Source organism: Taudactylus pleione, unplaced genomic scaffold (assembly GCF_031769625.1).
Source record: "Taudactylus pleione unplaced genomic scaffold, aTauple2 ptg000006l, whole genome shotgun sequence".
In the NCBI taxonomy this organism is placed as follows: Eukaryota; Metazoa; Chordata; class Amphibia; order Anura; family Myobatrachidae; genus Taudactylus; species Taudactylus pleione.
In genome coordinates, this window is record NW_028284409.1 from 25,666,330 (window position 1) to 25,679,265 (window position 12,936).

At 41.6% G+C, this 12,936-nt stretch overlaps 1 protein-coding gene across 1 annotated transcript in view; it reads right to left on the reverse strand.

The window, feature by feature from the left end:
- Positions 1 to 478: 478 nt before the first annotated feature.
- Positions 479 to 12,936, reverse strand: part of TAB2 (TGF-beta activated kinase 1 (MAP3K7) binding protein 2) — a 106,659-nt gene continuing 94,201 nt past the window's right edge. The window contains exons 5-8 of the mRNA XM_088451754.1: positions 6,821 to 6,981; positions 6,171 to 6,264; positions 4,845 to 4,940; positions 479 to 2,713 (exon numbers count right to left, since the gene is read on the reverse strand). Coding sequence (XP_088307880.1) covers positions 2,568 to 2,713; positions 4,845 to 4,940; positions 6,171 to 6,264; positions 6,821 to 6,981 — 497 coding nt within the window. The 3' untranslated portion in view covers positions 479 to 2,567. The remainder of the gene's footprint in view (positions 2,714 to 4,844; positions 4,941 to 6,170; positions 6,265 to 6,820; positions 6,982 to 12,936) is intronic.

Below are 12,936 nucleotides of genomic sequence, written 5' to 3' on the forward strand. Positions count from 1 at the left end.
TGGAGGTTAGGTTTAGGCTGCAGAGGGGTCTAGATGCCGGCATCCGGACTCTGATCGCCGGGATCGGGAGCCTTGGCATCCCGTACTCAGTGTGTACTCCGAGTGATGTGTGTGTGAAAATGTGTGTATTTGTGCATGGCTGTATATGTATACGTGCGTGACTGTTTGTATGCATACACCACCAATTTTGGGAACAGTTAATTCAACTAAAAGGTATACAGTAGATGCAATTTTAAAACGTGGTTGTCTACTTGTGCCGCCTATACATGACGTTAAAGGACATGTTGTACAAGTGTAAATCTTGCATAAACTACTTATTTATAATTAAGAGATTATACCTGCTTAATAACAATTTTAAAGAGGACAGAGTATTATGCTTTGATTGTTGTTCAATGAAAAACAAATCCACAAACCAGGACTAGTTAGAATATATATTTTTTTAATTTTTATAAATAACTTATCTGTTACAAAGACTGTTTACCCAGCTAAATCACAAAACCATGAACTCAAGATATCCAAATTAAGTTTTATTAATAAAACAAGTAAAAATTGATTTGTCAATCTTCACAGAAAACTGCAGATGAAGCTGAAAAATGGTCTTTTTAACAAAAAGTATTGCTTGTAAGTGCTTTGGTTCTGCTGTCTAGCCCCATTACAGTGCTGGAAGGCCTAAAAACATCACAAGCCTTTGCAGCACGGGTTACCTAGAAATGTATTCTGCAACACAAGGAAGAGTCGTAGAAGTAAAGCTTATCACATTTTAGTTTACTTGTACAAAACCATAAAAACAATGAATTTAAGATGTTGAATAATTTACAGTGGATGACTTCAGTTATCTAATGGCTATTTCAATATAAAAAGTTTGATAGGAAATGGTAGCCACTGATTATTGCTTTTTTATCTCAATATTTAAATAAAGCAGCAAATATGCACATTATCTGAGATGCCAAGCAGTGTATTTGTTCATTTCAACAACTGAGAGTTACTTGCAAAATGCGTGATATTCCGCAAGCTTTATCCTTTAAAAATAAAAAAAATAAAAAAAAATAAATAGGCCATGCCTTTTCGCAACCATTACTAAGTACTTTGCTGGGGATGAAATAATTAGAATGACCTAGCTGTATGGTAGATTTGGAACTTCTGTTTCAAAAGCCAGCAATCCTCTTGAAGAGGAATGTTACAGATTTCAGACCATTATAACATGGACCCATGTGTATCGGACAAGTAGGCCCTGTACTATAAAACTTAGTTAAATATACACAGAGCCTCTATAATAATATTCAGCAAAATAGTTACGTTGATAATGAGATTACAGTACTTTTAAGTGCACTTTGAAAAGTGGGCAATACAGATTTCCATATTAAAACCTGCATAATTACAGACATCAGCAATGGGGGTTTATTGCGTTCAAATAATCAATTTGGTCTAAGATATGTGATTATTAAATGTACTACGCCTTCGCTACTATTGCATAACAATTGGCATTCACTGCTTACAAAATAAAACAAAAACACATCGACGTGAGGTTTAGGAGATAAACATTTTTTGCTTGAGAGCCACCCACTGTAAAATTCAATGTGTACAGAAAATGATTGGTATACTCTCTCAAAAGACACATTGTGTCGTTTCATAGACATCAGCATATACAAGAGAAAAGTTCTGTTGGGAGAGATAACTACAATACGAAACTATGCACAATGCTTTAGTCCCTCCCACCACCCACTTAAGGCACCATTGTTTTGAGAAAATCTTTAAAAAGGACATTGATTGTGCCAAAAATTTAAAAAGGAGAAAAAAAAAAAAAAAAAGCTAACAAAGAACCCTATTACACTATACATACAGAAATACAGAGAATTAATAAAGGCCAGAACAATTTAAAAAAAAAAAAAAAAAAAAAATCAAGCCGGCTTTAGAGCTATGTACAAAATGGAAACAAACAAAAAAGCTGTGGGTAATTTCGCTGTATCGTACAGACAATGCATGCAGTTTTTCTTTAGTTTTCTTCGTTAAACTTGATTGTACTGATACTGGTTTCACAAGCCAAGGGAGGTTCCAGAGAGGCACTTAAGCCAATGAACTGTGAAGTCCTTCCTCTGTTCATGTGGCGGCAACAGGTCACAGCAAGTTGCAGTTCCTCTGTACTGTTTTGTTTTTGGTGTTGTTGGTTAGTCTTACGGACAAATAAAAAGCTGACCAAACTCTCACTTCTCTTCTCCACTGAATATATTCAAAACACTCCAGTAACTTTTGCAGAGAGATTAGCAAGAGCCCAAAACACTGGGCACAGTGAGAATTCTTCTTAAAAAGGTTAATACTGTACATGGTACAGGTGGCAGTTGGGAACCAGGTGTCTCAGTTTTAGACTGATCAGAGAATTTAAGAGAGGCAAAAGCCCAACTGCACACAATACAACACTGAGGTATTATTCTGTGGGCTGAAGTTTACCATAAGTAAACAACCAGAAGCCACACATTCAGACTTAATTACTCCTATCATTTAGAATAGTTGCGTTTGATTTTTTTCCCTTGAATTTCCAATGACACAAAAGGTATAAGGGACCTACTGGCTCAGTAATGCCTGGGCATGTCACACTGTTCACAACGGTTTAAGGCAGGGTGGTTTAGAAAAGTACATGCAGTGCAATTCCACTGAGACCCCTCATCTTCTTCCATGTCTGGAACATTCTTTGGTGTTTTGACAGTGGACCTTTGTTCTGTAAGGGAATAAAAATTGAGATGAGAAAACAATGACAGTTTGCGGGTATCTACTGTACCTATTTGAATCTACCACAAAGCAAAAGAATGGAGACAGGCCTCATCACAGAATATATTACTTAATTGTAAGGTCTTATAATTACTTCTTGTGTTAAAAATGTATTTAAGCACAAATCTAATATTTAAGTATGGAATATTTCATGTGATTTGTAGAGATAAACTTTTCCATACGTGTCTCTCACTGTTTTGGCAGTTAGTTTGGATAATTTAGTGTTTGTAATGTAAAAAAACATCCATAGCATAATTATTATTCTATGCCAGGGGTCTTCAACCTTGGCCCTCCAGCTGCTGTGGAACTACACATCCCAGCATGCACTGCCATAGTTGTAGCATGCTGTTATATCAAAAAGGTGGCAGTGCATGCTGAGATGTGTAGTTCCACAGCAGCTGGAGGGCCAAGGTTGAAGACCCCTGTTCTATGCTGTCTACAAAATGCAAATATGCTGGATCAGCTTGGGGGCCATCTTACATGATGCTCTACATTCACATGCGGCCGCTCCCTACAACCCCTCTGCCTTGTGATCACTGGTGAGGCAGGCAGGCTGACGTAGAAAGCAAGGAGTGAATATATGTGGCAAAACAGACTGACCCAAACACTACATTGACATGCAACACGAAAGAAGCAAAGACAAAACATTTTTTGCACTAATTTACAGAGTACAGGAGGCACTATGCAAACCAGAGGTGGGCAATAAGCACCCCTCCAGCTGCTGTTGAACTACACATCCCAGCCTTCCCTGATAGCAAAACTGGCACAGAGCTTGCTGGGATGTGAAGTCCCACAGCCCCTGGATTGCCACTTATTGCCCATCATTGCTGTAAACAATGAATTATATAAAAAAAATAATTTGAAGATTAATGGTCATGTGTATATGAAATGTCTTTCTAAAAATAAAACTACAGTAACAGGGAAAAGAAGGGAAAAAACATTTTGGCTCCACATTTAGTTGTGTGTGCCAGAAGTCTTCCATAAGGCACTAAATGGAAAGCAGTATATCAAGTATCTGGGTTTCGGCTGTGCTCTGTTTTAGGACTTTGGAAACTGCAGAGAACTAAAAACTAATGTGTGAACATTTCCTGGTGAGTGGGGTTGGAAACAGAGTAAAATGTAACTTGCAGAGTGACACTAGAAAATGTAACAGGTACTGTACGTTACACGTAACAAATACCCTTTATTAATCAGTAGGTCTTCATTTTAAACTTTAGAGTCTAACAATTTGGAAACAATTATTTCAGCCACAAATTGTCTTGTGGAAGATTAGTCACACTTTCAATGTTACAGGTTGCAATCCTGTCACTTGCTAGATAATTCAACTGTAATTGTAACACTATAAGATCTTGTTTGGGTCTCAGTTATGTATGTATATTTTTTACACAGAAAATGCAGTACACACTTCATTTCTATTACAGGGGAGGATAATGCATAATGTGTACCTGCATGAAAAATGCTATATGTACCTTTAGAAAAGTAAAAACCTTTATTGACTTCAATCAAGTCTCCTTGTGAACTCAAAGTGGCCGACTTGAAAATGTTAGTGAGCTTTAATGTTGCTCATTTGCACTGTGGGCACGAAGCACAATTATTTTGGAAAATATTGCCTTCTATGGTTATACATTCGTTGGAAGACAATAGATAATGTATAGGTGTGTGAGAATGTATCTATGTTCATAAATGCTAACATGATTGATGTATGTATGATTGCACTGCTAGATATTTACAATATACCATTTCCAGCCAACTGCTAACATTTCTGGGTTGTGTAGGTCAGATTATAATATACAAGTAAATATATATATGCCATGCCAGTTACCCACAAACTAAAGAAACCACATACATGTGTACAGGTGTGCTAGTTTACTGCATATACAGATGTTGTGCAGGCACAATGCATTACATCTAAGAGTGAACCAAAAACTTATTTACATCTTTACTCTAAATACAAAGTAGAAAATGAGGGTGTGCCTGGGTCTGATCAGATCATAGGTCTCAAACAGGAGTTCTTTGTTACCATCCAAAATCAGTTTTATCTGGTAAAACACTAGATCATTAAATACTTATGTTGAACTTACCAACAGATGCTGTACCTTTAGGTTTGGGCGGCACAGGGCCAAGAAATCCAATGTTATCATAAAAATTATGAATGGCACTGGGATCAAAGTGTGGCCCTAAAACGGAAACAAATAAAACAGATAATCAAAAAACTTGTGGAAAGATATAAAATGCAATCTGAAATATCTTTACAAGCAGAATGATAGCTAAAAAGATTTATTGACAAGTGAATGTTCTTATAACAAGTGTTCTAAATTGTAATAAAAAAGAATTGCAGCCAAAACGTAGATCTATATATGAGCTAAAAGCCAGACAGTGGGACAATACAACCATGGTACTGCCAGCATTACTAGCAGGTGTCCCTAACAGAACAACAAACATCTACAATGTGGTATATTTCCAACTAATAACATGGTGTATTTCCAACTCTTCTACTGCCAATTGCTTCTTCTTTTCCAGTTCAATATTCTTACTAGCATAAAATATTAAGTGAACTAAAGTTCAAACCTCTTATGAATTTGGGTTAATGCAGCAGAAAAAATAGCCCCCAAAACTACAATCTGGAGACCTAAATGGGGCATTGGATTTTCAACATGATTAAATGGAGGCTTTGGTTTCCTCTTACTTCATCCCATGTTGGGAGAAAGTGTAGTGTAAAATATAGCCAATAAAAAATGATATTTTAATTGTTACTTTTATTTTGTTATTAAGGACTTAATGGCACACATATATACGTGTGTACATGCACACACATACTATCTCTATATTCATAGATACACACAATATATGGGTTGGTTTTGTGATGCAGTCATGGACTTAGTTATGTCAGTGTATTTTGTCAGTTACCTAGATGTATACCTGTATAAATGGCTTGTTGTATTGGCAAAATATTAACATATGAATTCTTTATATAGAGAATTTGGCCAGAATTAAATAAATAGATCTGTGTACATCTCCCTCTCTAGGGGATACGTGTGCTCCCCAGAATTATTTTTACAGATGGGGGCATTATGAGGTACCCGGAGGACGAGTGAAAACTCAGGGCAGAGCAACCCGATCACAAGAGGTGAAGACCAATGTATTGGTTCTTCAAAATTGAGTTTTGATATTAATAAAATTAATTAACATATTCAATAGTTGAGTATTTTAATAGAGGCGATATGAAGTGGTTTCAAATCAATCATCACACTAGTGTCTTAATACAGCACTGTTCCTTTATTTCAGTTCTTATGAGAAGAAATAAGAAATATATGCAACAGAATTGCTGGCAAAAATCATATTCTCAAGAGCCCTAGACAGTGTATAAGAAGAGCAGGCTTCTCTTTACCCAAATGCCAGGAACTCACCTCGTGCCTGAAAAAGATCTATTTCTTTGGTGAGACAGTCTATATCAATCTGCAGCTGTCTGTTACAACTCCTTAACTGTTGCATTTCTTCCAGCTTAAAAGAGAAAGTTCAAAATATTACACAGCTGAGCTAGAAACATTTTAAAAATGAGGCAATTGTGACAGGGTATGTTAGTAGTCCCACCAGGGTACTCGCAGGCAGAAAGGAACGGGCTCAACCTTTTAGGGACTAATTCAACCAGCCGCAGAACCCACCAGTTCCACACGTTACCTGCAGAAGGGAGATTCAGATGGCAGCCTATGGAGGTGCAAGCAGAATCTGCCTACCGTAATAGGCGGATAAATGTGCGATGTGAGTTGCCGATGGCAGCTTGCGGCTAACGGAATTGGCTCTTAAAAGTTAATGCAGCCTGTTTCCTGAGAACAGAACATTATCCTGCATAGAAGTTCATAAAACATCCGATACAAACTTACTTTGGCCAGAAATTAAAACAATTCAGTGGTAAAGAATTTTGTTTATATATCTTTCTACACACAACCCCCCCACACACTAATATGTTATTTTACTGGAATAAAACTCAACACTTGGGTTACTACTGTTAAATCTTACAAATTTAACTGGAATTTTAAACAAAGTAATTAAAACTTACTGATGGAATTTGGGAAACCGAATTAGACCTATTTAGGCGTCTCCGAGTGAGATTATTTTCCATTTCATTGACCTCAGTTTTAAGTTTGTTCAGCTTTTTCTTCTGCACTTCAAGTTCTCGATGAAGTCGCTCCATTCTCGCCTTCTGATGTACCAGTAAAGCTGCAAAATAAAGTAGGCTTATAAAAGTAGGTAGAAAAGGGTAACATATACAGAATTTGTTTTCAATATTTTTTTTTTTTTTGCTAAAACATAAATGATCAATGTAATAGCCATGCATGTTACAATGTCATCTGAAATTAGTCAAAGAACAAATGTCAAATATCGAAATTAATTCGTAGTAAACCGTTCAGGAAAAGTGCAGATTTGGAAAATAGGTCCACATTATTTATTTATACTCACCATGATTACGGTTTTCTCATTAAAGTCTATGTTAGATGTAACTAGTGATTACGACATCAGTTACTCAGAGTGCAGCACCCTATTCAATGCAGGTCTAAAGGACAAAACCTTTAGGCAAATGTCGACAGCTCACTAACAGAAATTGCTTTCACAAATGAACATTTTTAATCATATATTACAATAAAAAAAAAATTCTTCAGACTGCAGGTGCCAATCAGGTGCGTACTAAAAGCAAAAAATGTCTGTTTATCTGTGTATAGTCTCCGGTAAGTGCTTTAACATGTGTTTGATCAAATATCCAAAGGATGTCCTGGTTCCTTGTTATTACTTAATCAACTCATGAAAACAAAATATGATATACATAGCTTAATATATTTAAAGAAGAGGTACATTTACTACACAGACAAAAACATATACAATAGATAAAAGTAAAAACAGCTCATCTGTAGGGGTAGATACCCCTTCCAAAGTGTAAAGGTGGGTACACAATAGACCACAGGTTCTCAAACTCAGTCCTCAGGACCACAAACAGTGCATGTTTTCCAGGTCTCCTCTCTGAATCACAAGTGAAATAATTATCTCCACCTGTGGATCTTTCAAAATGTGTCAATCAGTAATGAATACACCTGGGCAGCTGCGATTAACGCACGCAGTCTCACTGCGATAGCATGCTAATCCACTGAGATCACTGAGCCACTGTACCTACCCGCTCACTATCATTCAATACTGAGTAAAACTATGGCAGCAGAAGTCAGCGACTTGTAAATGCACAGTCTTCTCTCCCTTTTCTGCTTGCTTTCACACACGTGGTTAAGCCTCTTCATATACTTGAATTTCAGAGACTATGCAATACCAGTGATGTTTGTTTTCAGTCATTATTATTCATTCTCATCTATGTGGCTATGCTAGTCCTTTATATATGTATACAGCTTTACATGTGTACTAGCATTTATTTACCTTGTTTGAGCCGTAAAATATGAGATATGGTAAGAACTTACCCTTGTTATCTCTATTTCTACGAAGTCCATAGGGTTCCACAGGATACCTTGGGGTATAGGTGATGACGTCAGGCACGGACACCACAGAGTAAAATTTTCAGCCTCCCAGGATGCACCAGGGTCCCTCTCCTATACCCCACCCCCAAGCCAAGGCAATTCAGTTTCGTAACAAGCCACAGGCCGGAGGAGGAGAGCAAAGAGAGAAGAAAGTCTGGAACACAGAAGAATCACATTCTCACCAGAAGGAGACGGAGAAACCGGTGACCAGATCAAAGCCCATCTGCAGTACAGGTGCGACAGGGTGGGAGTCCTGGGGAACCTTATGGACTTCGTAGAAATAGAGATAACAAGGGTAAGTTCTTACTATATCTCATTTTCTACATCAGGGTCCATAGGGTACCCACAGGATACCTTGGGGATGTCCCAAAGCAGTATCCTCTAAGGGTGGGGACGCTCCTGTGCTGTAAGGAGAATCCGCCGCCCGAAGGAAGCATCCTGAGAGGCGAAGGTATCAAAAGTATAATACCTTACAAAAATATGGATAGATGACCACGTGGCTGCCAATCACCGCTGAACCGCTGAGGCGCCACGTCGAGCTGCCCACGAAGGACCCACAGACCTAGTGGAAGAGCTTCAACAGAGGATGGAACAGGAAGACCTGTGAATCCATCCTGCCAAAGTTAGCGTAGTGGCAGGCCAACCCTTTTTATGGAAACCAGAAAGGACAAAACCGAGAGTCTGATTTCCGAAATGGATTGGTACGGTCAACTTAAATTCTTAGAGCCCGAACCACATCCAAGGAGGCCTCACCAGCAGACAGGACTGGGGAAGTAAAGGCTGGTACTATAATTTCCTCATTGAATTGGAAACTAGACACCACCGTAGATAAAAAACCAGGGCAAGTGCGAAGCACTGCCTTGTTCCTAGGAAAGATGAGATAAAGGGAGGTCTACATGACAGAGCCCCCCATTCTGAGATCCTACTAGCCAAATCAGTGGCCAGAAGGAATACAGTCCTAGCCGTAAGCCATTTGAAATCCACTGAGCCCAGTGGATCAAATGGCGGTCCTCGGAGAGCCTTAAGGACCACAGCCAAATCCCAAGGAGCCACAGGTGGAACAAAGGGATGCTGAATATAACGTACACCCTGCACAAAGGTGCGGACATCAGGAAGAGTAGCAATCCTACGATGAAACCATACTAACAGGGCAGAAACCTGCACCCTCAGGTAAGCAAGGCGAAGACAGTTATCTAAGCCCACCTGTAGGAAAGCCAACACTCTGGATATCCGGAATACCCGAGGAGCATAGCCTCTAGGGCGACACAACAAAGAAAGTATGCCATACCCGATAATAAATTCTTGCAGATAAAAGCTTCTGAGCTCTTAGCAAGAACAGAGCCCCTGTTAACTATAGAGCTGGAAAAACTCCTAGACCTTAAGAGGGCAGTCTCCACCGCCACACCCTCAAGGGCAGACAACCCAGGTCTGGGTATCAGCCAGGACCCAGAGACAACAGGTCCGGGCGTAGAGGCAACAGCTTCGGAGTGTTAACTGAGAGGCTCCGAAGATCTGAGTAATAGTGCAGTCAGGCCCACGCTGGAGCTATCAGCAGGAGCGTGCCTCCTTCTTGCTATTACTGGAGGAAGAACGGATAATGGAGGGACGAGCTACACAACTTGGAAGGCCCACCGAACCTACATACGTCTACCAGAAGAGTCATCTCTGAAAGGCTCCACTTGTTCACCAGAAGATTGAACACCTCCTGATGAAGAGGACATTTCCCTGAATGCAAGTCTTGACGGCTGAGAAAGCCTGCTTTCCATCTGACGATTCCTGAATGAACCCTGCCGATTATGGCAGGGATATAGCCTTCCACCCAAGCCAGAATTCGGGACACCACTCAGTGTCGTCTGACTTCGGGAACATCCTAGGTGGTTTACATAAGCCATCATGATGGCGTTGTCAGACTGTACCTGCACGGTATTTCCGTGGAGGACCTGTCCTGCATGCTGAAGAACCTTGAATACTGCTCAGAATTCTCAGATATATATGGGAAGCGCATAATCTGCTGGTGTCCACCTGCCCTGGAACAAGTGTGGACCGGTCACTGCTTCCCAGCCACAGATACTGGCGTCCATCAACAGAAGGACCCTGTCCGCAATCCCAAAGGGGGTAACCCTTGTTTAGGTGAGCTTTCCGCAGCCACCAGGCCAGAGAGAGACAAACCTCCGGGGAAAGCACTAATAACTTTATCCTATGGGGCAACCCATCCCATCTGGAGAGGATCAATTGTTTCCAGAGGTTTAGAGTGAAACTGGGTACTCTCCACCATGTCGAACAGTGACACCCTGGAACCCAGGAACCACATTGCCGAGTGAATAGACACTCGGCGACTCTGCAGGCAACTGCGTAACTTTGCCTGTAATAGAGATCTTTTCCTCAATCACAAAGATCCTCAGATGTTGGGATATGGAGTATCCTCTGTGAGGAATCAGAGAGGACCATTTCCAGTATATCAGTCAGCCGTAACGTAGCAACATAGATATTGTCCGTTGCAGATGGCACCGAAGTATCTCTGGAGACCCTGGTAACAAAAGGGGGTCACCCGGATAGGGTAACAAGCGAACCCCCTACATCCGCAGGTGGGCTGCCATACCTGCCATGACCCTAGTAAACCGTGAGGCGCAGAGGCCAGACCAAGGGGCAATGCCAGAAACTGAAAATGCTTATCGACCACTGCAAACCTGAGGAAAACACTGGTGTGCTAAGAAAATAGGGATATTCAGGTAGTCACCCTGAATATATCCAACAACACCACAAAATTCCCAGGCTCCTTTGAATGATGGAATGCAGGGTCCCCCTCCTGAACCGAGGAACCCTTAAGAATTTGTTGAAGGATTTGAGGTTGAGGATGTCCTGGTAAGACCCACTGGGTTTCTGTACCAGAAAGAGGATGGAGTAATACCCCGTTCCCCTTTGGGGCAACGGAATAGGTACTATAACTCCTGCCTGGAGCAGAGAGTGTAACACCCTCAAAAATTACAGGGCCTTGTCTTGAATTAACAGAAGACCTGTAACAAAAAACCGTCTGGGAGGCCTTTACCGGGAGGAGAGGACATACCTTCAAGAAAATACTTCTTACCCCAGTGTCTGTGGTGGTCAGACACCAGCACTGGGCGAACTGGAGAAGCCGGGCTCCAACTCTGGGGTCCCCCGAGAGGAGGCCCGTCCCGTGAGGCTGAAGGCTTATAGTCCAACTTGGGAGTAGGACGTCTTGTACTCCAAAAGCCTGTTCTTATGGCTGAGCAGATTTCCTGGCTACTGACTGTCTTGGAAAGCTGTATTTTAGACTTACCCTGGCCTCACAGGGCCGAAAAGACGAAGCCCCAGACCCCGATGGGACTGTAGCCGATGGCAGACACGCAGACGTAGCTGCTGCCTGAGGGGCCACAATTGTGTCCAGATGAGGGACAAACAGGACCTGTCCCGCAAAAGGCAAAGCATTCCAAATGGAAACTGCATCCGCTTTCCAAGAGCGCAACCACAGGGAGCGGCGAGCCGCTACTGCTGCAGAGCCACTACTGCTGCCAAGGAGATTCTGGAAAGGAGTATGGCTATATGTAAGACTGTCTCATGATGAACGTGGCTCTGAGAATTTGCCACTATCCACCTGCTCTGCTGGAGTCAGTGTGCAGAGATCCAGTTACCGACCCAGCGCTCCATGTCTCTGGCCCCTCAGAACTCGGCCATAACCGGCCTGGAAGGGAATAATCGGATTTTAGATATATTTGCACCTTGCAATCTGTAACCTCCTTCAAGGAGGACCTGGAGGGCATGGGCAACGTAGCACTCCTCACTAGGCGTGTAACATGAGAATCTACCCGTAAAGGTAACGCCCATTCGGAAAAGTAATTATCCGCAAAGGGGTATGCAAAAAGGTCAACCGTTTTTGAGGCTGGAACCGCTTACACGGATTTTCCACGCCTCATCTAAATGATCCACCTGACCAGATAGAGGAATTACAGTGGCAACACCCTTATCCTTAAAGAAGGCATATTTGGATTTAGGTTGGGGGATATGTAATAACCAAAGCCGCACGGACTGCCCGTATAAGGCCAGGTATATAAACTTTAGACCCAGACTACGCCTCCGCTGCACTAAGGGGCTAGAGTCTGAAAAAGCCAATAATGTCACCGTCATCAGACGTCATGTCCTAATTGTCCTTAGCCGTCTAAGACCCGAAAGGCCGTTTAGAAGGCCAAAATGGTGACTCCCCCTGTAAAACGTCCATCAGGTGCAATACCATTTGGACAATAAATTCACCCACACAGGCTCCTGCGAGACCTGGGGGGGGCGAAAAACAGGATACACTGGGGTACCATCAACTGCCCAGGGACCCCTGCATGTGATGAGACAACCACTTGCTGCGATAACCCCTATGGGGAAACGCAGGGGGCGTTGCCCACAAGGGCTGTAAGCATCTTAGCCAGCCGAGGGCGGACCCTTTTTGTGCAGGCACAGTGACAGAAATGGGGCGTGATATATAATACAACATGCCCTCCATAAACCCTCAGCATCTACATATCCCTCCGCTAACTGCACATTATATCAGTACATTATAGCTGGAAGAGGACATCCTCGTTCACTTTCCGACATGAGGAGTGTGAACGGAGCATATGTGACGTCCCACACAGAAAAAAAACACGTTTACTGTGAG